Here is a 26,886-nt window from a genome sequence, read left to right on the forward strand (position 1 = left end):
TTTTTTTTTTTTTTTTTTTTTTTTTTTTTTTTTTTCACTTTGAAACGTGCATACCATGTAGAGTTAAAAAATAGTGCTTAGAATAATTTAAAGCAGAAATCTGTTACGTTACTTCAAAATTACCCGTGCTTGGTTTAATAGATGCTGGATTAATTGCGTGCTGTCTGAGAGCTTTTGTTCCTCTCTGGAGTGGCTGTGGTCTGTGCCACAGAGGTGAATGCTACTCTACTGTATGGCAAATTTGACATTGAAGGGCTCTTTGTAGAAATAAGACTGCCATTCTCTCCCATTGTCCCTTTGATTAAACAGTGCCAGCAAAAGAGACAGTTTTGATGGTTGTTTTCGTATTATGGGCATCTGGGTACTAAGAACCGGGCTGAGATCACCAGATCACAAGCCGCTTTAGAGATGTCTGTTTGTGCACTCTGATCCCACAGTGATGTGATCCAGAAAAGTATTTGGACCAGCACATTTCGTGTAGGGGAAAAGAAAAACAATTTCTGGGACTTGTGGTAAGGACCGTTTGTTGCCTGCATGTGCCTATACCCGTTCGCCTATACCCTTTTCCTGTACCCAAACCCACAACTTCCTAGTACTTCTGAAGCAAGTCTGGGCTGTGGATACTTTTCCTCCTCTTTCAGATCAACAGGCTGCCAGTGACTTCCAAGGTACTTTGTGATAAAAATACAAGAAATCTAACATACTTCACAGTGGAAGTGTTCATTAAAACTCCCCCCACTTACCAGGGCTTTTGTAGCTCCTCATGTCCGTGAATCGCTGCTTAGTGTTAGCTCGGCGTTCCCTTGGACACCTGGGGCTTGTCCAGCTTAGGCTTCAGTCTCAGGGACTGCGTGAGTTTATAACAGATACTGGACTAGGCTACTGACATCTTCTGATTGCTGAAGAAACTTTAGCACACAGAAGCCTTCTCCAGAGTTTGAATATTTCATTTTGTGAAGTACCAGAGCAAGCAGGAAAGATCTCAGGAAGCGAGCTCTCTCCCTCTTTTTCCACACATCTGTTTGGACATGCAACAAAGGATACAGGAGCATTTTTGCTTGTACTTTTAATTGTAGTGCTTTAATATATATATAAAAAAAAAGTACATACAAGTTCTAAACTCCTGTTTTCTGCAATCGTTTACACTTTTTCTAAGTTGCAACAGAATATTAGCTACGTAGGTAGTCAACACTGCTAACAAACTACAGTACAAGTTACTAATAACAGTACAAGATGCTTGGAATACATTCTTGCAAATGTGTATGAATACCAAAGAAATCCTGCAAAGTTGAGAGGTTCCAACACACATTGCCCTCTTCTCTCAAACCTCTGCAGGATTTCACTCACGGTTTTCCTAACCACAAAAACACAGAAGGGCTGATCCTTGGCTGGTGCAAACTGGGGTAGCTCCGTTAGCACCCACGGAGCAATGTCAGTTGTCGTGAGCGAAGGGTGCGATTCACTCTGTGCTCAGACAGGTACCTTCAGGCTGGGGGGAACATCACACGTCTCCACGCGTGACAAACCGATGGGCCTTTGTGATCAGTGCTGGCTTATAGCATTGAGCAACATGTTTTTTTCTGAGGGTTTCAAAACTGATCTGTTTCTGCTGGCAGAAGCCAGATCAGGACTACTTAAGAACAGTTGGGAGCACCCTGGATTCTCATACCGCTCTGTGCAAAGCTGTGCAAATCTCCCTCGAAAAGCATCAAGTTTGAAGCGTAGGAACCCACCCCATCACCTCTCCTCCCTCACAAAAGGCTGGCAAAGCTATCAAGCACTTAAGAAAACTGAGTGTGAGATAAGAGGAGCAGAGGTCCTCCACACAAGCCATATCAAAACAAATCTCTACATACACACATTGTAACAATACAGTCACTTCAGAGTTCAAAAGAAAGGATCACATTTACAAAGGAGGGAAAGAGAAAAATAACACAAGAAGCTGTCCTTAAGATTATGTTCTGGTTCCTAAACCTGTAACCTTAATCTGTGGCCACCAAAAGTAAATGAATACCAAGCAGCATAGTGTAAACTCCAATTAGGCCTCACATGGGGCAGCAACAGGCAACCTGGAGGTAGTGTACATAGCTGAAAAGGAATTTGAAAGAAATGACAGGCATTTTCACACTATTCTTGTACATTTACATGACTGAAGACACTGTGACAAATGTGCTGCAGTGACATGGCTCTCTAGCCTTGTGAGCCCACGTCCTTTCCACCCCAGCTTCAGTCACAGAAGGGTGTTTTCTCTGAAGCAAGAGGGGTGTCTGGGGTATTCGTCAGGCAGAAAGTCTTATTTTCTCACTCAGTTGTTCTGGCTTGCATCTGTACTTACCCTGTGACTAACAGGACAATCGGTTTCATCTGAGACTGACAAGTTTTTCTCACAAGCATTGATACAAAACCTCCTTATCACTATTGCCCTGAGCACCAATATTTCAATGGCTCTCATCAGTCAGCAGCATCCCGGAACTCCTCCAATCTATTCACTGACTGGTATTAGATTATTCTGGTGGGAAGCTGCAGGAGTTGGCAAACCCATGTCAAGGCCAGCTTTTTGATTCATCTGGACATTACGAAAAGACTGAACGCCAATGGCTCCAGCTTGGAGCAAAGACACAAAAGTCAAGCTCTCTTCTGCTGCAAAGAGGAGAAAAGGCTATTTAGGGGATACACTGGTTGGCAGATTGTAGAAAACATGATGGTGGCTCAGGGTAAGAAAACTTCTTCAGCTGTACCGCCTTTTCACTGACTGATTTTCTATTCACACTAAGTTTTAAGTATTCCTAATTTTCTCCAGCCATGTTGTCTTGGCACCACAGTCAACACATTACAAAAGTCACTGTAATGCAGCCATGTATATGTAGGGGTACGTACAGCCAGGAGGTGGAGCAGGCTCCAGCCCACATTTTGTTGTTTCTGTAAGGGTAGATCCCAGCTAGGTGAAACAGAGATAACCTAGAGCATCCTCAATGTTGAAAAGAAGGGTGTGAGTATATAAACATATAAAAACCTCAAAAAACTAAAAAGCAGGAATAGGCATTAATGGAACAGCCCCTGCTTTGCAGCTAACTAATCCAGGTGCTCTAAAACATCTCTCAGCTCAAATCATCTTACCTTGCAGAACATACAGAAGAAAGAGGTGTTGTGAATGCAGGGAATGGCTGTGCTTTCTCAATATTGCCTAGAAATACCCAGTTTGCCTGCTCTTCCCTTGCCCACTCTCTTTATAACAACAGCTCTTTTGCTTCAATGGCTAGCTGGTAAGACAAGACTATTTAATTACGAACAAACTCCAAGGTCAGGGTATTAGAAGACTGGAAACAGATACCCTGCTACTTTTCTAACAAACAATATATTGTACACCTAATTCTTCTCTGAATCGTCTTTCCAAGGAGCATAGCATCACAAGGACAAGATTTCCATCTATCATGAGCTGGCACAACCAGTTCTAGGAATTAAAATGTAGATCAGGCCTCCCTCCAGTCTTTGTCTCCCGTGCCAAAAATGTTCCCTGCCCCCCAGAGACACCATTTCTCTCTGAACATTTGTGTGAGATAGACACTTCTGCACTTGGAGCCCCGGGGTGGGTCATCAATTGCTCTTATGCTGGTGACACACCAGCCAGCAGGAACATTGTTTGTCTGCTTCATGTATTTCTTAAACTATACACAAACTAAAATGGAAAGAAACTGTACCCCATACCCAAACTTAGGACTACAGGAATGTACTTACTTCTTCAGAAATTCCCCAAAGATCAAATTGGGATCTTCTCACATCGTGGGATGTTTTTTCATCTTTAGGCTGTGTTAAGTTTTAGACCACAACTGTTGTGTGTGTCACTGACCTTTCATTGAAAGGGATTTGCACAAGAAATACACCTTGATGATTTCATCAGTGCAGTATTGAGCATCATCATGGGTAAGACAGTCTCTGAAGACTGAAAGAGCCTCTCAGGATCACTTGTCTGACACCTGGACTTCAGGACACTCTGGACCTTCCATGACCCTCATAAAATACCTTCAGTTTTTTGCAGACAGCATGAGCCAAGTCACAGAAATGGGTCATACAGTGTCTTGATGGCTCTAGTCATTCTGATGATGAGAAGCGGGGTAGGAAGAACACAGCTGGACCCCAGAGCTCAAAGCTAGACATTGTTTAAATACCTTTTTACTTCCAAACTGGGGAGACTTGATAGCAAAATCAATAAGGTACTGCAAATAAAAGCCCTCTGGTTACTTCTTGAAGCCATTTTTAAGGATAAAACAGTGCCAGATAAAGGAGCAAGCCTCTTAAGTCAGAACACAGTTCTTAGATGTTTAGCTCCCAAACTGAATTATACTTAAAAGAGAAAGGGAAGTAACCTAAAAGCCTTTACAGTCTATTTTTAAATGAGAGGATGTTTTTCATTTAATTCTCAATAACGCAATAACTTGAAAATAACTGAGGAAGCCATGTACTCCCAGATGGTCTGTGTTCTGTGTGCTCTGGTGAAGCTGCTATGACTCCGCCGCATTAAAAAAAGACATACATTATTCTGTAGCAATTGTCCATGACACTGAGGCTTACAACATAAATATTGCAATACCTCATCCAGTTTCTGTATGACACACCATGTTTTATTGCAGTAATGTCTCATAATAGATGAAGGTGCTGCAGGGTCCTGTTTGGCCAATTGCTATAGGACCCTGGAGTGCACTATCATAAGGAGGGAATATCTCCCACAGGAAGGGAGTTAAGATGAGGTCTAGATGTCAGGAGAAATAGCTAAAGGCTTCGCAGACAATGCTGGGCAAATCTTTGCTGTGCCTCTTTCCCCCACCCCCAGCCCCTCCTTGCAGGGGGAGGTTTGTTTCCTCGCTGGCAGATAGCGCTGGATGCAAGGTAATGGAGCAAAGCCCTGCTACGCACAGCAGAATGCCTCTAAATCAAGAAGCCAGTGTTTTTCGCCAACGTGACAGATTGAAAAATGCTTCTGGTACTTCCATGAGTGGGTTACTAAGCAACACTTTGGCTTCCAGGGAGTAGCCGTGCTGGATGTGATCTCCTGCCATCAGCCTGACCACGTCCCCAGCTGCGCACCGGCGAAGGAGGGCACGTGTGCCAGCAGCAGCACCGCGTGGCTTCCCCCGTGCAGAACGGGTTCCCTCAGGATAAGCTGGCACCACGGAGGGAAATATCCCAGGGGTGACCTCGGGACCACTCATGGGGCAGCTAAAAAGCAAAGATATTGTCAGGAGGTACCACTGGGAGGGAAGGTGATCTTAGGAGGTTTGCATACCACTCGGTAAACCTACAGCATATCCCTCGTGCAAACTTCCACTTCAGGCTGTCGTGGAACAAATGGAGCTGAAGAGGACTGACCCCAGGGACAGGTGCTAACAATAGGGGCTGGAGAAGATTTCCACATGAGGAGAGAGAGAGAGATCAAAAAGACTGGAACAGATTAGAAATGGAGAAGGGAGGTGAGCTCAGAGCCAAGTGAAGTGAGGCCTGATACAGCAGAGGAAAATCACGTGCTGTAGTTCACTGTTTGCTAATACAGCAATAAGGGGGTTACAGAAAATCAAAAGGCAATATACTGGAAACTGAGCAATCAAGTCCAAACTCCGTGGAGTTAGGGGGAAATTTGCCCTGGTTGCTGACTGCTCCAAAATTGTCTGCTGCTGAGATATCTCACTTTGCTTTGAAGCCTGTGACACGGCACCACCAGAACCAGGCTGAACCCAAACCCAAAGTAAACAGACCAGACTCATCTGGGGCTGAAATGCCTATTTTCTTGTATGTGCTGGGTGTTCTCAGCTAGAGAGAAATACATTTTTAAATAAAGACCAAAGATTAGGGCTACTTAGATTGGGCCTTTTTAAGACACCAGACCAGCCTCTTGGCTTAAAGTCAATCGAGGAATGTTGATTGAGAGAGCTGAGAAGCTGACCTAACTTTTAGTGAATTTGTACTCCTTCATTTGTCAATAAAATCATGTTCCAGATATGATTGCAATTATATTGTAAGGGGTAATGTTTTGTTATTTTGTTAGAATGCTGACATGTCTTTAGCAAAACAAATAAGATATTCTCCCTCCTTCTTCTCTTTCAAGGTCAGTAACACTTGTTATAGGACTTTAGATCTACTCCTGGTAGGTGAGCCATATTTACAGCAAATAACATTAACATGAAACACACACACACACACACACACACATATATATATATACACAACTTAAAGTCTTTCTAATTAAAATTAAATACCACAGCATCACACAGTAAGGCTCTACCATTAATGGGGATATTAATGGTATTAATGGGGATGTCACTATTTTGGGATCATTACTTGACCATTTCAAAAGTGCATTAAAATGCTGATGACATCACAGTTTTATCTGAGAAACACTGTGATGTCACAGATTTAGCCTCCTTCTTTCCCCCCTTGTGAATAATTGTGACAATGTTGAACAACCGTCAAATAAAGGTTCAACAGCAAAGATCCTAACTCAGTCTCCTCCACCCCCAGTTTTAGTTGATACTTTTCTTTGCAGCTACTTTTAGTGGAAAAAAAAGTCTGAAATGGCAGATGAGGAACAGGTGAAGTAATAGCTTAAAAAGTACACAAACTTCTGGTTCTTAGGAGATCTGACTGTCTAGCACAGATGACAATTTACTTGAATGCTCTTCAGCCTCTCTTACATCTGCAATTCAATGAAACAGATTATTCCTGGACCTGTCCCCATTACTGCTGACCCAGGCTACAGTGCTGGAAGAAAGTCAGAGTAAACTAGAGGACTGTTGATCTCTGCTGCAGCACAAAAAAAGGAATGCCATCAAGGTAAAGAGGGAACATTTCTCCCTGCATTTTTAAAGAATATTTTATGACTACAGAAGAGTCTAAAAGAACAACCGTGTGACCTTAATGCTGAATTGGAATTCAGTCAGCATGTGAGTTTGATTCCCTGCAATGATGAAGGGTTTGTTAAACACTTCTAAAGGGGGAGGTGAAAGTTGAAGGTTCAGCTTGGACCTCCCTCTATCTCTGAATTGATCTAGACCCTCCATATCAGCTTTGGTACAGAATACCTCAAATCCAGAAATATATTTCAAAAAAGAAAAAAATTAGGATGAACAATGAGGGATATTCCATAAGGAAGCTCAAATGAGAGAACACTTGGAAATTCCTCATACACGTGCGATAGCCTTCACAAAAGGATGTGGGGACACATCTTGTGCTATACTTCTAAAAGATCTATGAAGGAAGAGTACATTGGGCATAATGTTCCTATCTTTTCCTTTGATTTTGAGCAGATACTTCCCAACGTACCCCGATGACCATGAAAGAGACTTGTTCTTTATCACCCAGAATATGAAGACTCAGAACTACCCTTCTCTCACCTTGCCTTCTGAAATGCGGGGAGAGAGGGAACATTTCCTGACTCACTGTGGAGGTGAAACCTTGGGTTTGCTGCAATGAACTGGACCAGATTGGTGACCAGACTGACAGGAGTCTGAAAGAAAACATCAGGACCTGAAAAATCAGCTGTTTTCCAGCATGAAGGGCTTTGTTGTTAACTTTATGCACACACATGGCAGTAAGCCGATCTGGAAATAGCTTCTTCATTTCAAAATACCAGTATCAATGCATATCCTAAATGTACGAGTGAATAGTGTATGTAGCATAATACTTTGCATTTTCACCCAGGGTGGCAGAAAGGCATTGCAAACATTAATAAGCCATTGGCTTGATTCCCCAGCAGCAAAACACCTGGTGTTCTCAATGACATTTGTGAAATAAAGGGGTAAACACTAAAAAGTCTGTCCCTCCCCTGTTCCCTGGGGGAGCTGTTGTTTGCCATTCCTGCAGACACTCAGCTGAGTGCCTTGATGGGCAGTGCTGGTGGCACCTGGCAAAGGCTCCCGTGGGGCAGCTGGAGAGGCAGGACTGCAACACACCTCTCCTTGGCCTAGAGTGGTGCCACGATCCCTGCTGGAAGTGCTGATGGTGAGAGGCTGTGGACGGGTACAATGAGATGAAAAGAGCAGCTCACTAAGCGGGGCACCTCTCCTGTCTGCCTGCTCCTCTCTGCAGAACTTATTTTCACAAAAATGTGCAACTGCTTTACTGTTAACATTTCAGATGAGGACTTCCTCTTGCCAACATGGAGTCTCCCACAACAAAGCTGACAACTCAATCCATCTTTAATTGCCTCCTCCATGAGATTTGCATTTTCTGTCCTCCTAGACTGGTGCCAAAGTGTTCCCAATATATTCACTGTTGCTTTGTCCATATTTTTGTATCAGGAAAACATAAAACATTTTTCCCTTCTGCTCTAAAGACAGTTTTATAGACTAACAGTTGGCATTGCTAACTGATTGGATAGACAGACAGACAAGAACAACTGATTAAAGATGTCTCACTAAGGAAGTGTCTCTACTACTCAAGATTACTGTTTGCTGTTTTACTTTTCTTTTAGATGTACCCAGTTGCATCATCTTAGAGGATTTTTACTCCTTCATAGATGCCAACTTTCTGTTAAGTAGATACTGTATTTTTTTTTCTAATGCAAGGTCTTGATGTGTTGAAACATAGTTTCAACTTTTCTGATATATCCCCCATATTTTTTACATGAAATAATTTGTCAGATTGCACTTGGATATGTGAATAATTGTGGTTCCCTCAGAAGCACCTTTTTTTTTTTTTTTTTTTGAAATAAAGTTATTCCACACAGAAAAATCATGTGCCGCTCTACCTGGAATTTCCTTGCACGCAATGTAGACCACTCCTCCAGCAGTGGCACACTTAATTAATATTCCTTTCTACCCCCATCCTCTCCTCACCTGCCAAATGACCCCTGTCAAAAGAGATGCTATAGGTGTGAGGAACATGCAGCAGCCCCACAGCACGGCACAGGGCAGGAGGCTCCTGCTTTGGGGCAGAATTTACTAATCCCTTTTTCAAGAATTACAAAGTTATTTTGAGTAATATTTGTTTCAGAACACACTTAACAGTGGCTTTCCTAGCTCAAGGAGTGTCCTAAGGTATGTTTTCTCAAATGCTTCAGATGCAATCTGAAAGCTGGGACCATTTCTCTGCCCCTTCTGGCTTCCAGAAAACTGGACAACCCAGAACTGATATACTACGGAGGGAAAGCCAGAACCAAGTCATGGTTTCACACAATGCAGTCTGAATTGTTCATTCTCTGGAAAAGCTTGAGGTAGCTAGCACCAACAGCTGCCATTGAGGGCATGAAGGAGGTAATGCATTATTTACTGCATTCATAAAGACATTTTTCTGTAACTAACCTTTTTTAGGTTTACCCAAAATGGGTTAAAATGAGAATGGTTTCATGAATATGTTTAACTAACATATTTAAAGCCCATTACCCAGACACAGCTTTATTTAAATACATCCCCTCAACTGGTAAACATCTGTTTTTATAATAAGGACAGGAAGAACAATTACATCATCTAGTCTAGCTTCCTCTATAACACAAGCCTTTTCCAGTCAGACATTCTTGTGATTAACTAAAATTGCGTTTTAATTAAAACACGTCTTCTGGGAAACTGCCCAGTCTTGATTTGAAGACTTTGAGGGATGCAGAATCTACCACCTCCTATGGTAGTTTGGCCTGATTTGTGCTAAAAAAAATAGCTTGCCTTGCCTACTCAGAAGAGTTTTGAAATACGTCAGAGTTTGATCACCCTGAGGACTGCCAATGAGCTCACACATGGAGTGTGAACTTCACCACAGAGGGGAGTAGGTACAGAGATGATTTACTGGGTACATCACTTTTATATATATATATATATAAAAGGCAAAAAAGAGAAATCCCAGCTATCCCCAAAGCAGACAAGGAGCACAACACCTTGAATTTTGTCTCAGTTCGGTCTGCCAGGCTAAAGGGAAGACCAAGTTGCCTTCACTAGCAGCTTTCCCTGCTCATGTGTCTCTGTCAATGCTCGGGAAAAACATCCCCTTGCTGCCCTGCCCACTGCACGACAAACATATACTTTCCAACAAATCCATCCCATTTTTAAAAGCTGATGGGATCTGACACTGATCTCCAACAATATTTTGCCGCTGAAGATCCAGCAATCTATCCTTCTGTCATACCTCATTACCGATGAAACTTCAGCAGTGCCACTAACGAATACTTACAACCATGAACGATGCTGTTCACTACAGTGTGGGAGGAGAAAATATTCAGCAGTACGGATCACAAGGGCAAAAGAGGAAAGCAGGTGTGCATGCAGAGCAGAGCTCCTTCGGCAATTTCTCCATCAAAGGACAGAGAGCACTGACCTTCTGCACCAGCTGGTCCCACCAACAGCCCATAGAGGGCTACCAGAGATTTAGATGTTGCATCCAGGAGGATCACACCACCTCCTGGCCATGTCCCCAGGACCACCCATCAAACCAGATGACAGCAGACAGGGCAGAGGGAGTGGCACAGAAATCTGAATGGGACGGCAGTGATGGGCAGATCCTCAAACTGTGAGTGAGGAAGATGCTTCGTTTGACATTTTTTCTAGAGCTTTGTCCAACCATGTACCAGACACCTCGTGCAGGCCCATGAGCTCCTGCCGTACCCTCCTTGCATGTGATATGCAAATTTCTTTGTATTCTTGGCTCATCCAGGGGGCTGTCACACAGAAACTAAGGTATTGAATGAATCCCAGGTAGCCAGCGCTGCTGCCCCAGGAGAAGTTTGGTCCAATACGACTAGGATAAATACTTTCTAAACTCCTTTTCTAACAGATTAAAATGCTCCCACTGCAGCCTGAAATTACTTCATGACAGCACATGGGAGAATGCAACAGCTGACATGGCTACTGTGCAAGCTACAAAACGTAAAAGGTGAAGGAACTATCTAAATAATGAGGAAAAGTGCTTTAGGTCAGTAAAGTTCATTCTAACTAAGTGTAATTAGCAGGAGAAGGAAGAAAAATTAGCTCACTGATATTCTTTCACAATGTCCTTTCAAGTGTTCAGGGACATTTAATTTTGCATAAAAGTTTCAAACAATATAAATATCCCAAATATAATCTTCAGTGTCCTTACCTACCAGTACAGGCAACCTGAACCACATGCTGCTTGGGACTCTCATAACTTTATATTTTAATCCCACTTAAATCTATGCATAGAAAGTAATATACATCATACCCAGGAAAATGGTCATTCTGGGCTACTTGGCAGTCTGGGGAGTTGCGTGTTTTTAACCTTAAAGATGCATCTGGTAAAAAATGGTTAACGTACTCACTTGTCCTCCTAGCAATGCTTTAAGTTATTCAAAGGGACTCAACTGTAAAAATATTTTTTTTTCCAAGGATGCTCTTGCTTAATGTTTCTCCATTTCACATGTAGAAGTTTGTTTCAAAAAAGTACAACTATTTCTATTTAAATTTTAAAATAACTATGAAAATCTTTCTTTCCATATTAGGTTAAGTACATTAATCCTTTCTCTAGAGCTTGGGAAGGTTTTTGCCAAAATTATCATGTTTGTCAGAAATGCAGTTGTATAGAATTGTGGGGCAAAATGATTAGAACATTCAGATAGATCCGGGTAACTATTCTGATTAAAAAAAAAAAAAAAAAAAAAAAAAAAGGAAAAAATTTTCCTGATTAGACAATTCCTAAAATAAAATTTTCATTTTCAATTGCAGAATATTTTAGTTTAGAAATTTTAAAAAATAATCAAAAGTGCTTCATATCACCCTAAGCCAATGTTGCTCCTTTTTTTTCCCCCCGCTTACTTTAGATGGCTTAGAAAACTGACACCTTCATTTTCTATGATCTACTTAAAATGACACTTTGCTTTCATTCAGTTTTCTGAGCTAAATGGCAAGACAGTTAGATACATAACCATTCACAATTTTTTTGAGCAAAAAAAAAAGATGAGTCTGAACTGTGTGATGGCACGGCAGTGGGACAGTGTGCCTGAACATCCAAAAATACCAAAAACAGTAGACTTTTCTAAGCATCCGTGTGTGTTCATAATGGTCCTGCTCTTCTGTCAGAAATACTAAAACCAGATGTCTAAAGATCTGCCAAAGCAAAGCATTTGATCCAAGGGAGAAAGTGTCACCCCCCAAAAATTTTTATCAGTGCTTCTCTCAGTGACAATGTGTTGTTCACAACCTGGTAAGTACTGAACTAACACAACGCAAAGCCCCGTATGAATACAGAGTGCTTGCAGTAAAGAGATTTCCAGGCAAGCCCTTGAGGAGTAATTGGTGCTGCTCCCCACCAACGTACTCACCAATAAATCCTTGGGAGATATCTTACTATTTCTCCTTCAAGAAGAAGACTAAACAGAAAGCACAAGGCCACACAAAACTGACTTTTCCGTGTCGATACAACAACCCTCCCCCTCCTATAATGCATGTGAGCCCGTGATGGTAAGCAGCAACCATGCATAGCAGTGAAGAGATTTCGTCCGGAGCATCAGGAAAGTACACGATCCTTCTAGTAGAGCCCATGAGGTTCTGCATCAGTGACAGTGAATATGACAGATACCTCTTCCTGTACTTGAATGTCCATTCATTTTGATGTGGGTTGTGTCTTTGTGTTCTTGATGGGAATTGTGTGCTGGTATGACAACATGAGGAGCAAAGTGTTTCTTGATTGCTGGTGCTCCTCAGGCCTGGAAACCAAAAGCTGATGCTCTTTCTCTGAGCAGCTCCCGGCACAAATGACAACTCCAACTCCCTGCAAATGAAGAAATCCTTCTTATGATTCCAAATCCAGATACTCAGAGTTCATGTCATGATTGGCATGATTGAATAGAATATCAAACATTCCTGATATTGGAATCGCCTCTATGTGTCTGAAGCAGGCTCTGTTGCCCTTGATGTCATGCACGTAGAACCTCTACACAGCCTACAGCACAATTAGGATGTGCTTTTCTGCTTATAGGTGTTTTATGTTTTGGTACATTCAATACACACTTCCCAGCCAAACAGAAACCTTTACCTAATTATTAGCTCCATTTCAAATTTTTCCCTCCTGATTTTAGTTTCCCATTTATCAAAGTAACAAACATTTAGCTCCTGCATGCATGATTAATTTGTAATTATTCTTGTCCCGTAAACTGCAGTCATTTGCACCCAGACATCTCCTTCTCCATTTCTACTGCTCTCTGCAGACCTCAGTCAGAGAATCAATAACAGTAAAGGACTAGTTCTGCTCCAAAACCAGGAGGCAAACTGCAGCCAGTAGCAGTACAGTCAGATTGAATCCCCTTCAGAGGTTTTAACTACATACTGAGTGTAATACAGACTGTAAAACCCTCAACCTTCCAAGGCAACAACAAGCCAGAGAAAAAGGAAGGTTTTTTCTCATAATCCTCTGACAATAGACTCAGCTATTCCAGAGAGGACCTTCCCATCTGGGGCTTTCTCTCTGGGATCTTGACTTCTTAGGAAGTCCAAAGTCACAGTTCACTGGAGCTCACTTCAGCTCCCTGAATTGAAGTGTCCAGTGCCATCTGGGACATCCAAAGGTACCCATGATCTGCAGAAGAATCATGTGCTGGAAGAGGAAGTAGAGGCCAGGCAAGATAGCACAGGACATCTCAGATCATACAAGCCCTCTAAGCCTATTCATTTGCTTTCTTTCCAGTGCTACCTGCCTCTCCTTTCCTACTGCTTCCTTAACCCTGCATGGCCCAGGCCACCTTTCTGAAACTCTTCTCCACAAGGACTTCACTGTGATTTTCAAAGCGGACTTCTAACATATGTTACCTTCTGGGGGCTCAAAGACTGGTGGATTCAAGCAATACATGTGATAGCCACGGTCACAGTCATCACAGAAGAGCAGCTGGTCCTGAGGCAGGGTTGTTGGAGAGACAGAGGGGAAAAGGGAGAGAAGGAGAGGAGAAGAGAGAGAGAAAATGATGCACATTAGTCTCATGCCAAGATGAAAACATAAGCATGGTAATCAGCATTGCTCAACTAGGAGCAAAGAGCTGCAACATAGAGACTAAGAGGTTACTGGGAATGTAAAAGGATGTAAAAGACATCACATCTGTGGGTCCAGGATCAACCAACATATTTCTGAGAGGCCACTGAGAGCCCTTCTCATCACAAAGGCAGTTTGGAAATCCCTCTGAGATTTCTAACTGAAATTCTCCGAGATTTCTAACTTCTCTTGGAAGATCAGACTCTCTTAAGAATCTCTACAACTTTCTTAGAATCTAACTGGGAAATCTCACTGAGAACCAGAGGACTTTCTCTCCAAAGTGGCCTCATGATGCAGGACCAAAAGCTGTTAGGTCAGTACCGAGAGAAGAGAACTGGCTTTCCCACTTTGGTGGGCTCACGTGTGACCAACACTGCATCTCATTCTTTCAGGGGAAACCTTTCTCATCAAAAGGCTGGACTTTGCCAGTCATCCAAAACTCAACTGAGTAGCATATACTTTGTGAGGCAGATGGGAATAATGTGACCCTACCTTATGGTCTGCAGCTCTTTCATACATTTTGGGGGGAAAATCCTTCTCCAAAGTATCCCTGGCCCCTAACACAGAGCAGCTCCCTCTTCTCAGATTTCCTCATTTACCACTAAAGCAAAACAAAATTTCAGGCTTCAAATTCATTCTGCTATAGGGAATGCAGTCTGAACTACTGCCTCCAAAGTTCTTCAGCCACGGCCAGTTCTCCAGGTTTCTCACAGACTATAAAGAGCCCTTATCATTAGATTTTAACTGAGGGGAAAAGAAAAGAAAAAAAAAAAAAAGAAAAAAAAAAGTTCAGCTGCTGCAGACTCTGGGTCATGGTTTGGAAATCACAGGAAAAGGTGATTAGGTGACTCATGAGAGGCTCAGCCATCCCAATCCAAATGCTTCCATGTTTCCTGAATATTACAGTTAAGATTAAAAAATCATGCCAACAGAGTAAATAAAATCTTGGACAGAAGAAACATACCTGTCATCTCTGGGATTATCACCCGTTCAGATTTATTCCTGATTACAGTGTTAAAAACACTACTCTTCTGCAGTTCCCTGCAATGTGAGTGCATGGCCTCCAGCTAGCTTCTACTGAATGAGCACACCACCATCTTAAGCAGCCCTATTTGATACCCACGGTAATTTCAGCAGAGACCAGAGGCTGAGTGGGTCACTGAGAGAAGCCCATCCCTGCTCTCAGGAGTAGCTCTTCCCAGGAAATGCAGGAAAGCAGCAGAAAGGCAATGGCCCACAGCATTGCCACCTGCTTCTCAGGGGCGGGCATGGCAGCCCCTGGCCGTGACGCTTACTGGCACGAAAAGGTAAGAAAACTCACATCGTTCTCAGAGGTCCCACAAAGGCTGCAGGATTTGCACTCAATGCACTGCCACTGATAGGTTTTAACAGCCTCAGTCATGTTTGTGGTGAACTGCAGGCAGGTCGGGTGTCCTGAGGAAGATGGGAAACAACCATCATTGTTAAGGCTCACTTACCCATCGTCAGCAAACCGGCATTATGTTTGGGAACAAAACGCACATGGACATGGACTGATCACAACATGGGCTGCAACTAACAGATACCAAAGAGGAAAGCAGGCATTAACCCTTTCGCTGCCGGGCACAAGAGAAAATCAGAGTCATCCCCACCCTTTCCCCATTGGCAAAGCAGTTTTACTCAGAGCTCTTAAAAATGGTTCGGCTTTTTGGCTTTGGATTCAGTTCTTGGGTTTGGGTTTGTTTTTTCATTTGTTTGTTTGTTGCTTGCTTGCAATTTTGAAAGAAAACAAGAGAAAGGATGAAATTGGAAACCCAATTTTAGAGATAGCCCATCCATCTTAATAGCAATCGGACTACAGTTTCAATGAGCGTTGTTTTGACCGGACCGAAGGACCTGGTGGAAATGAGGTTATTCTCTGTTTCAGAACTTCCCTTCCTGGTGTCCAGATGGGCGAAGCAATTCTGTAAACTTTGCTTACGTGGAAGCAGCAGCATACAGAGAAGAGGCAAGACAGGATGGAGGGATGCAGCTGTCATTTTATTTATTTTTTTTTTTTTAAGAGCTCTGCCACTAAAGTTGGTTGGCACAGAAGAAACCAAATTGCGCAGCTAACCTTCCAGGATCAAAACAAGAAACCAAAAGGAAAACACCCCAAGCCAACTCCACAACGAACTAAGTGAAAGGAATAAAGAAGGGAAAGCTAGCAGAACAGTCACATCTAATCGGGAAGGACAAACTGCCAGAGTTACAACCCCCGCCCCTACATGCGTGTCGACTCCAGCTTTGCAAAACAGCGGTACCACAGTAGCGGGGTCAGCAATGGGCTTTCTGGATGGGAAAATACAAACAAACAAACAAACCAAAGGTAGGATCAGTGTTCCTTCTGCAAAACAAAACAAGAAAAATATACCACTGAAATAAAGCACTGTAGTCCCAAACCACCCCTGTCTGGCTGAAGCAGCCTCCTGCAGTAAGCCATCGCTTGCCTGCTTGCAAAGCCCTGCATTTAGCATCCCTCTCTGGCACGTACAAGCGTTTGTACTGTGCAGAGCTGGGGCAGGGGAAATGGGACAGGGCTATTCGATTGCTCATCTACAGGCAGAGAATAGCTAGAAATACAGGTAGGCACATCCAGCACTACTGCACACTACTTCTAGAAACTTACGCCACTGAGTGAGTGGGCTTTTTTCACCTCTAGCAGATCTGTTCTTAGAAAACAGCCAGTGGGTAGAAAGCAATATTTTCCACCTCCATCAGCCTAGGTATCTTTTTAAGAATGGAGAAAAAAAGCTCTTTCTCCAATAAGAAGAAAAGGCATGGCTACAGGAGACATGGGCATAGATGGACTGTCTTCATTACCAGACCTATCAGTGGTACTTTGCTGTGTTATCACATTACCAATCACCACCCTATAAGAAGCATCTATATTTTCTAGTTAGTGAAGCAAACAGTTGCTGAGAATTGTCGGGTAATGCAATAAAGCTGTGGGGAATGTATTTCCTTTATGTGCCCATGTTGTTACCAAACAGTGGAACAAGGATTTTGGTTCTCTGGTTACATTTGCATGGTACCGATATGACAACCAAGCCCAGCAAAGAAATGTGTGTAAATTATTACGGGAATTGAACAGAAAATAAAGGAGATATTTAAGGAAGGAGGGACCAATTATATTGTTCATGTTGCTTTTTTAAGCCTTTGAGCAAAGTGTTTTGACAGTACTGATGAGCTCAGACCTGCTAAGAAGATCATTAACTCTTGGAACCCTTGAAATGTCAACACAAAACAGTCAGATTTCACTGAGATTTACTGAGAACCAAGTCCAAACTGAAGTTCTGGGGGGCCCTGAAGTCACAACTGTCCAGAAGGCAATTCTGTGACATGAGACCTTTTCTGGCTGAGGGGACCTCATGTAATTTCTGATGTTACCAGACTAGAAAACTTGACATGACACTGAAATGATGCTCCAGATCTGATCCACAGCAAATGCAAAACCTCGTTTCAACACCAGTAAATAGAACAAATGTGCCACACTACACAGCAGGGAGGGATTCATCCCTACAGCTGCAAGTCGGCATCCAGAAGGGTTGTGAAGTGCCAGAATATATCACAGAAAGTAACTCATAGAGGGGTGTGAGTTAATCAGTTAAATACCTTCAGTCACATTTGAAAAGAAACAAAGAATGGAATCAAACTTACATAAATAAATTAAAGCTAAATGCCTACATGCATTCACATGCTCACTTGCCTGCATCTTCCCATTGCTCATTGCAGACTCCAGCTAGAGCCTATCCCTTTTTCAAATGACATGAAGGTCAGGTTCTGTTCACTGCTTTATCTCTGTCCCTTCACAGTCATTCCTGCTCCCTTCCAGCTATCAGTCTTGACTCGCCTCAACAACACCTTGCACATTTTCTGTGCTGCATCTCACATCATTGGTGCCCCATCCTGGAAGTGATACATCCTATTTTGTAGAGCTTTTCTTAAGAACTGCACCCACCCCAAGCCTAAAAGGAGTGGGCATTTGTGGGCTGAGGATTCCTTAGAAAATATTTAGGAGAGTGAGGGTCACTGTGGCTTCTTTTTAGAAGCAAAGAGAGAGTATTTTGTCAAACATACTAACTTACTTCTTTGGTCTCTCTCTCCAAATGCTGTGACTACAAAGGAGTCTCAAAAAAATGGCCACAGACATGTCTGCATAGCCACAGACCACTCTCTGTTTGCCCAGGGCCCATTACTTGTCCAAGGCAAAAGGAACGCTTCAAGGACATCTCCTTCTTTAGCCTCCAAGTCAGATCTTCTTTCACATTAAGCAATATGCCATGTGGTACCATAGCCCCAACCTAATGAAGTTGGAAAGACTTCTTTATTTATGCCAGCAGCTTGATAAGGTACTGCAGTGTATGGCAAGCATGGCAGTAGACACTCAAAACATGAAAATCATTTTTTCCTGCCCTGCCTGCTCTCCTTCATCATCATTCCTCTGTTTTCCTGCTACTTTGCAATGTTTTCCAATGTTTTCCTGCTAAAAGCAATGTTTTCCATAACCTATCAGAAAATTCACATCCAGGGCTTACTGGAATTGTATTAGTGAGCACCATCCCTGCTCCACATCATGGAGCACCCTCTTTCCTCTTTCTGAGGAAAAAGCCCTGTAGCTTCACATAACAAGCTTCTGTTGCTAGATCTGAACTCATTTAAAAAAATATAAAGGCTAGTTCAGCTTTTGAACAATTTTACCTCATACAAAGAGCAGTCAAAAATGTGGTTCCAGTTACAGATACTATGGTAGAGCACAAGCCAGAGAGCTGGAAAGGTTTTTTTGCTTACTTTCATCCGTTATTTGGTCAGGATGAAAAAAAATACTACTGTTTTGCTAATCTTGTGATAAATTACATTCAATATGGTTAAGGTGTGCAGCAGAGAGTCTGCAGCAGGATCGTGGTTAATAATTTAGGTGGTGCCTCAGCCCTGGCAAACTCCCGATCACTCTCACGTCTGTATCAACTCCACGGATCTAACAGGAGGCAGAAGTAACACATATTTACAGTGTCACTGAAGTCAATAGACAGACCTCTAAAATACATCCAGGGAGTAGTTCTGCTGAAGGAGAAGGTGATATGTTAACATCGACAGTTTCTAATCTACCATAACTATTCTCTACCTAAACTTTTGCTATGCTGCAATAGCTATAAACAATAGAGACAATAAAACTTGCAGCGAGCAGGTTTCCAACAGCTCATCCCTTTGTCTTAAAGCAATATTTTAAAGTATAGATCAGCCCTGAATGCTCCCCCATCTCTGTCAGAACTCTCATCTGGATCTGAACCCTGTGACTGAGACAATATTTTACGGTGACATCCGCGTTTCACATGCCGCTGGCTTTAATTGTACACTGTGTCCACTGGACATCTGATCTGAGGAGTGGGGGGCGAAAGCATTTCAGCCACCATTTTGTGACTCCTGCACGCGGTGCAATTGCAGGCTGATGGTACACAGAATTTAAACAGAAAGAAATACCCTAAAAAAAAAAAAAAAAAAAAAAAAAAAAAAATCTAAAAATCTCTTCTGCTTACGCTGGCTGTGTAACACTAAAGACCAAAACTGACATTAAAGGGCAGGAGCAATCTGCTGCTCCCAGGCGCTCTGTGACCAGCGAAGGCCTGCGAATGGCTCATTAGTGCTTCTTCAATAATGGATTCTGCATCACAAGATTAATTGCAGCCATGTGCTCTGTCACACCCGCCACAGACTATTTAAGTTAACAATCCAATCAATAACCTTTTTCAAACAAAGGCAGAGATAATCTTGAGGAAAAAAATAAGCAAAGACTTCTTTTTTGAAAAAACAAATGTGAAATTATTTATACAGAGTAAAAGGAATTTTTACCCAGGTCCCAATTCCTTTCTTTATCTTCACTGTGTAGTTGTAGGCTTTTTAATCAATAGCATAATGAAAACCCACAGGGCTCCTGGCTATATCATGTCAGAATTTATTCCATAAACTATTTAGGTCTTTAAACAACCATAAATACATATTACAGATATAATGACACAGGAACCCCATCCAAACATGCATGCACAGAAACTGTAAAATTTCCTCTTCCTAAGACTGAATAAGCATTGCTATGATCACTGCCATCATCAGACAGAATTATTACTGTTATTCATAAAAAAAAAAAAAAGAAAAAAAGGAAAAAGTAACTTGTAATTCTAATAAGGGATGTTTTTATGGCTGTGATATAAAACTGTAGCCCTACATTGTCCATCTGAAAATGCAGTTCAGCATGCTTACAGATATCTGGTGTCAACAACCCCACACATTCAAAAACTCCAAGCCAAGTTTGCCAATCAGTAGATTATTAAAAGTACGTTTTATTTGCATTTTAATTCTTGAGCCTTTTAGGGTTCGCTTTGAAAGGTTCCCAAGCAAATAGAAGGATTAGAGAAGGTCCTTAAAAAAGCAAACCATCCAACCAAACCAAAAGGCTGCCAGAATCCCAGGGCTCCAGGAGCTGCAGCTCTGACAAAAAGACCAAGCATTTCTAAGGGATGAGGACACGGAGCTCTTGGCATTTTCCTGGCCCTTCCCGTCTGGCAACACCGAGGCGCTATGATGCAGGGCCATATGCCTGCCTGCTCGAGTGCAAGTGTTCGTAAATAGAAGCCTTCGGAAGCGTGTGCAGGGTGAGGATCCACAGCACCAACTGCCTCACTACCTCTGTGATTTGGGGAAGCCGGAGTACTTCATGCAGAAAAATGTAACAGGCTTCCCTGAGGCCACGGCAGGGGTGGGCACCAGAGGCTGCAGATGAGGAGCTCCGGCCTCCCCCTCTCCAGAACAGAGCCCTGCTGATCTCAGCCTTTTAAGAAAAAAAACAAAACAAAACAAAACAAAACAAAACAAACATTTAAAAAAAAAAAAAAAAAAAAAGAAACAAAGGAAGTCTCACTCGCAGGCACCAGGCGCCGTTGGGTTTCACTACTAAGGTATAAGAAGAGGAGAGGAAATATTGCCAATGTGAATTTCTACATGGAATGAGCAAACGTGCCTGATTCCCCCAGTGTCCAAAGCTTCATGGCCCGGTGCTGCTGGCACTGCTACTGAGGTGAGTCCAAAAGGACTCGGGGGCCTTGCTTCATAGATTGGTCAGTCTGATTTGGTCCAAGACCAACTTTCCTCTACTCTAATATGCCGCAATATGCCAGTAATTGTGGAAGAATTAACTCCTTTAATAATTGATGGAGCTCTGAAACCATTCAGCTGTGGCAGAGCTTCCAGCTCCCATCACTTCATTTCCTGGCCCTGGAGCCTTCCTGCCCGGTGCGGACAGGGCTGGAAAGGAGCAGGCCCAAGCACAGAGCACGCCGCTGCATCCACACGCAGGAGGCACCGCATTGCTCCTCGGTGCTGCCCAATCAAAAACAGGCACATAAATTACAGACAGCTCAAATATTCAGCACCAGTAGGAGAGAACCCTCTTTAATTGCCAGCCCAAGAGACAAATAAAATCCCTGTGCAAAAGATACTGGGTCGGTCCCAGCCTCAGCTAGGCAGGTATAATTGGAGTCAATAGGAACGGAAAGCAGACAAGCCTGGCGTTTGAAAGCAATTACACCAGAGGTCTTGATGAAGTTAAAAAACGTTTGTGTGTGCTGAAGGCAGCACTTCCCGCTGCAGTCTTCTGCTGTTGCTTTGGCCACGCAAACCCCAAAGGGCACAGCAAGAGCGAGCTCCTACCACAACACCCTGCATCTTGGGGCACTGGCTGGAAAATTTCTCAGCCTTGGCTGAGAGTTGGGCACCAACTACCCCATGCAACTCGCTCCTAGCTCTGACTACACACCACCACCACATAAAATGCTGGTAAGCATCGAGAACATTCACTGGGACAAAGAAACTTGACTACAAGGGTGTGTCAGGAGGAAAGCTGGGCGCAATGCTGGCATATGTGCCTAAACAAAGTGAAGGTGCCGCACACATCCAGGTGCAGCCAGGCCAGCAGAGATTAGCTGAGGCCAGGATGGAGCAATTCTGCCTGGCACAGGGCAGCAGGAGGCACTGGGTGGGAGCTGGGGATGACCTCTATAGGGCGCATGCACTGAGAAGCAGGAGTGAGTTATGCAAGCCATTCCAAAGGTGTGGTGGTCCAGCTGAGTTATCCCACAGCATCCCTTCGGTAGTATGTGCCACAGATCTTACAGGAAAACTATTTGAAAAGAGCCTCCCCATGCTGCAAAGCCCTCAGTGGGGCAGAGCCACAGGCACTCAGGCTCCCACCTGAGGGGCTCTGCTCAGTGCAGAGAGGCTGCAATAAGGCAGAAGCCATGCAGTAAACTCTGTGCCTTTGCAACCCAGGGGGTCAGAAACAGACCCCATGCCTAACCCCAAAGGAAATACCTCGTGCCCGCCGTGCCCCACCAGACAGCTCTGCTCCCTCCTTCTCCACGCTGGCCCCTGTCAGACACCGTTGGCTGCCAGACAAAATGGCTATTTCTTCCCTGAGCAGCATAATGTGGAAGCACTCAAATAACCTCGTAGCGAAGCATCAGCTCGTTAATGCACTGGTAAGTCATGCCAGCGCTGTACGGTTCCTGGGGGTGAATTAGGTCAGAGTGACCTCCAGAAAACCCACCAGGCTGCATCACCGCGGCTTCATGGGTAACGATCTGCTAATTGCCAGGAGGCACTTGGGCTGCTTACCAACACCAACAGGAAGGAAACCTGCCTGCAGGCGCTGCGCGGACTCCATATGCCAGGACACAGCTTCTAATAACGAGAATAAACCCATTTATAAAGCACAAACTGGCCAGGAACCCTGGCAACGACTGCAAGTGCTGCCGGCAGGTAGACCTAGCAGGGGCAGCCGCTGGAGGCCTTCCCAGCCGGACAGCCCGTGCCACGCAGGGCAGGTTTGTGTTCGGCTGCAAAGAGAAGCAGGGGCGAGGAAGATGAGATGAAAATGCAGGAGCGGGAAGGAGGAAGGCTGCTCATCCGGACAAGATGAATCACCACAGCCTGGAAAGCCAACGTCCCCTTTTTGCCTGGGGGACATTTTCGTTACCCTTCAACAAACTGCAGTGGAAAAAAACTCTGAGGCAGCTCCGACCTCGTCACTATGCGCTGCGGGCTCCCCAGCCCGGCCAGCTCACACACCACAGAGCTTTCAATCAACTGGCAGGCTCACTAAACCCTTTCAAAATGAGCAACCAAGCAAAAATACTTGGTCATAAACACTAAAAATAGGAGTGGAGGATTGGGTTTTGTTTTGCTTTTTAAGTTGGTGAAGCCAGTTCTTCCTAGTGCATTAAATCCACCTCCCTGGCAGCCCATTTAGAACATCTCCTCCCCCCTGGGAGAGCCAAAATCTCCCGCTATAATGAGAGGAGTAGGGTGCTATTTAAAATGCTAGGGAAACAGCATCCTGAATAGCCTTCTACTAGAGCATTGCACGAAAAACTCCATTAAGTCCTCCCATAAAGCAAGATATAAGCTCTGCCCTCCTCCCCTTCCTCTAAGGCAAACAAGGACTCTGCTACCTGCTGGAGCCTTCAGCCCCAGCTGCTGACAAGACACCTGGTCCTTCCTCAGTATTCCTGGTGTTAAATGACTCTCTTGGCACAGCCAGAGAGCAGTACATCTGCAGGGACGACCTGCCCAGCACACCATATTCTCGAGGCGGCACCTGCAGAGACCAGTTGCAGTCCTCCCAAGCACCAAGGGCTTTGAGGAGAACTTCAGGGGTGACTTCAGCCATAGGCTGCTAAGAGCCCATTGGAAACAGGGTAGGCTGGCTTAACGCAGGTGAGTTAGAGGAGGGGATGGGAGAGCTGAAAAGGAGAATGGTACTGGTCTCCAGAGAAACTTTCTCTCTAGAATGATTGAAGAACAACTCTAGGCTAATTCACTACCAGAATGGTTCCAGGAATTTCAAATCAAATGGCAAACTCTAGAGAAAATATTTGTCATTGTTTTAATATTGAATAAACTTAACTATGCAGAAGACACCATGCCATTGCATAGACAATAACCTCATGGCTATTGCATGAGGTAACTATGTACCATCCAGGTAAAGAAATTCAGCACATGATGAGTAGATGGTTGATAACCCGCCCAAACACACCATAAATGCAAGAGGTCTGACTTTCCCACACAAGCATAATTTACTCTGTTGATAATGCAGTTGTATGATTGTATGTTCAGACAGAACTAGGACTGCCTCACTCAACTAAACACAAAGTTACTTCAGTCCCTCATTGATTAAAAGCTCTTTCAGCTACAGAATAGGTAGCAGAGTTTCTTAACAAATGCTCCATCATTTGCAATGCAGTGTTAGAAGCTGGAAAAATCCCATCGAATACTGAATTTTCCCTTCTCCATTTGCTAAACCCTCTGTTTGGTTAGGAATTTTAAAGCTCTAATGGAGATTTAATCAATATGGCAGCCAGTTTTCACTTCCCCATCAAAATCCCAGCAACATCAATACCAAGGGAAGTAGCAGCTCACTACATGCTGCAGAGCATTGGTACATGCCCACTATGTGAAAAAGGCAGTGAAAAGTATGAGTTTACTTTCTAAAAAATGCAATGCCAGGGTGATCTAAATATCTGAGTAAGTACCTGTATTTGAACAAAGTGCTTTTTGTCAAAAGAAAATCTGAGGCGAGAAAGGGTTAAGAAACAGCAGAGGCGGAAACAGATTTTTCAGAAAGGGTGAGACATTTTGTGCCAGTATTTTACAAACACAAAGCTTTACTTTCATTTTGGAACAGTACCTTGCTTTAAAAGTGAGTGCCATTTAATTGTTTTTAAGAGAGGAAAAAATACTCACAAATGAAATGTTTCATTCAAGTCAGAGCCCACTTGGCAGTGGGAAAGGAAGGAAAGGGGTCATTCCATTCAGAAAAATAGAACACATTTAGTTTTGAATCAAACCAAAATCATTTCTCCTCACCATGGTACTTTTCAATTCAGTCATTTCAACAGCCCTTTTGAGTCACTTTGTAGCAAAATAATGCCAGAAACATCAAAGTAGTAGTTTTTTGTTTTGATTTGGTTTTCAGTGGAAAAAGACTAGATAAAAATCCATCATTTGTTTTTGTAGACATTAGATTAAAAAAGCCCAAGTGCAGGGCACTCTTTAACCTGTAACAAGTGAGCAGCATTGCTTTTACCTGCACAACCCGTATTTCATAGCAGCTAAATATCACTTCCGATGAAACAAGAAATTAGCTAGTTCCACTGCAGTGGACAAAAGCATCCCTCATTAAACAGTTCACTCATCCCGTTCCTTTTCAGCACCAGAGGAATTGCTTAATAAAGGCTATATGAAAGTAGAACATTATTCTATTTAATGCCAGAAAGTGATCTTCCACAATACCGACAGGATCTGTTAAGTCCTCTGCCCCTGCTCGGAGCTGGCTGCTGTGCTGGCTAGTGGGACTGCTGCTTGGTGGTTCTGGCAAGGGGGCTGGGAAGTCCTCTCCTGCATTGCTGGTCTGACCTGGGCACCTTGCATGGCTACTGAGGGCATTCATCACCTGCAGTGCTCACTATGAGGTAGCATCCAATTACCCAAGAGCTCTCTGGCAATTGTCAGTGATAGCTGCACTGAGCCTAATGAGGACCAGCTCTTTTCAACATAAATCCAGGTGCAAGCACCTAAACAATCACAGAGGAATCTAATGGGTGTATACATCATTAGGAGATTCCTCTGCATTTTTTTCTATCACATCTCTAAATACCTGTAAAATCTCATCCTTAGCAGAAGTAAGAACGTGGTCTTGGTGAGCTGAATAAGGAAGAGGCTGATGTGGCCTTGCAGGGGAACTGAAGCTCCCTAGCCCAGGGAACATCCTCTTCTCCAGGTGAAGGAATACTATGGCTCTGAACCATCTGGATGGCTGAAGAGTGCAACAGCAATCCAAATTCAACCCAGAGAGAGCTTGTGGTTAGTTAATAACTCTCCTAAGCCTCCAAGCTGATGGACATATTCAGAGATGCAAACAGAATCCCTGTGTGCCTTCCTGAGAAGAGCTGGGACCTTCTTTAAGAAGCCCAAGCCCAGGTATCCCAGCAATGGACAAGACTTCTGAGCCAAGACCCAGTTGCAGAATCCACTGCACGCTAAAATGAGTTGTTGAGCCTGAGGAAAGGGCTAGAAAAACTTTAGTGCAGTTTAACAGATTTAAGCCACTCTCAGCAAAGCACCGATGTGAAACAACCATGATTTGCACCAACAGTGGAAAGTGAATTTCTCAAACATAGGCTCAAAAACACCCTATGTAAACTCCACCATACAATGTGCTACATGAACTGGAAAGCTAAGGCTATCTTATGCTAAAATAAAAGTACCCCTTCAGTGACAGTATAGCTTCCAGCTGCTTCCCATGCAGTGATTTCCTCTCAGCTTGAGAGTTGGCCTCGGTACTGGCCCCTGAGTTCCTCATATGAAGGAGTTAATGGCTGTTGGTACACAAAAGAAATCTAAATTAGTAAGCTAAGTCTTCAGCAATGCCTGACAAAACTCACTCCAGCATTATTTAAAATCTCTGCTCTGTTTAAAAAAAGATGGCTGTATCTGAAAGATTTGGTCATGTTCTTTCTGCTCCTGCAACCTACAATGAAGATCCCCAACACCAGCCACTAACAGCAAAGACTGAAGAAGCATAACAAGAAGGGGCCCAAGTGAAGAATGACTCTTAATTATGCAATTCTGGAGATAAACTAGAAGGTCTTACTGAGAATTTGTGATGGAAGACGAACAGCACTGAGAAACAAAATGCCACTGAAGAAAAACACTCAGCATAAGACATTAAAGGGAAGCTACGTCTGTTCCTGTTCAAGATGGACTGTCCTTCAGCTGGGCTCCCAAAGAGGACGTACCCTCCTGCACGCTCTGCACAGCAGCTGCCTCTCTCCAGCAGGTAGCAGTAGTTCTGAGAGCTTCAGCCCACCACCC

At 43.5% G+C, this 26,886-nt stretch overlaps 1 protein-coding gene across 5 annotated transcripts in view; it reads right to left on the bottom strand.

The window, feature by feature from the left end:
- Positions 1-1,049: 1,049 nt before the first annotated feature.
- Positions 1,050-26,886, bottom strand: part of DPF3 (double PHD fingers 3) — a 175,325-nt gene continuing 149,488 nt past the window's right edge. For 4 of the 5 annotated variants that reach the window (XM_035327379.1, XM_035327378.1, XM_035327381.1 and 1 more), the window contains 3 exons: positions 15,269-15,381; positions 13,731-13,812; positions 1,050-12,696 (listed from right to left, as the gene is read on the bottom strand). In XM_035327379.1, coding sequence (XP_035183270.1) covers positions 12,626-12,696; positions 13,731-13,812; positions 15,269-15,381 — 266 coding nt within the window. In that variant the 3' untranslated portion in view covers positions 1,050-12,625. Of the gene's footprint in view, positions 12,697-13,730; positions 13,813-15,268; positions 15,382-16,193; positions 16,258-26,886 lie in introns of those variants that run through there. The other variant, XR_004751229.1, reaches the window with a different exon arrangement.

The sequence above is a fragment of the Oxyura jamaicensis genome, chromosome 5 (genome assembly GCF_011077185.1).
Source record: "Oxyura jamaicensis isolate SHBP4307 breed ruddy duck chromosome 5, BPBGC_Ojam_1.0, whole genome shotgun sequence".
NCBI classification, from domain to species: domain Eukaryota; kingdom Metazoa; phylum Chordata; class Aves; order Anseriformes; family Anatidae; genus Oxyura; species Oxyura jamaicensis.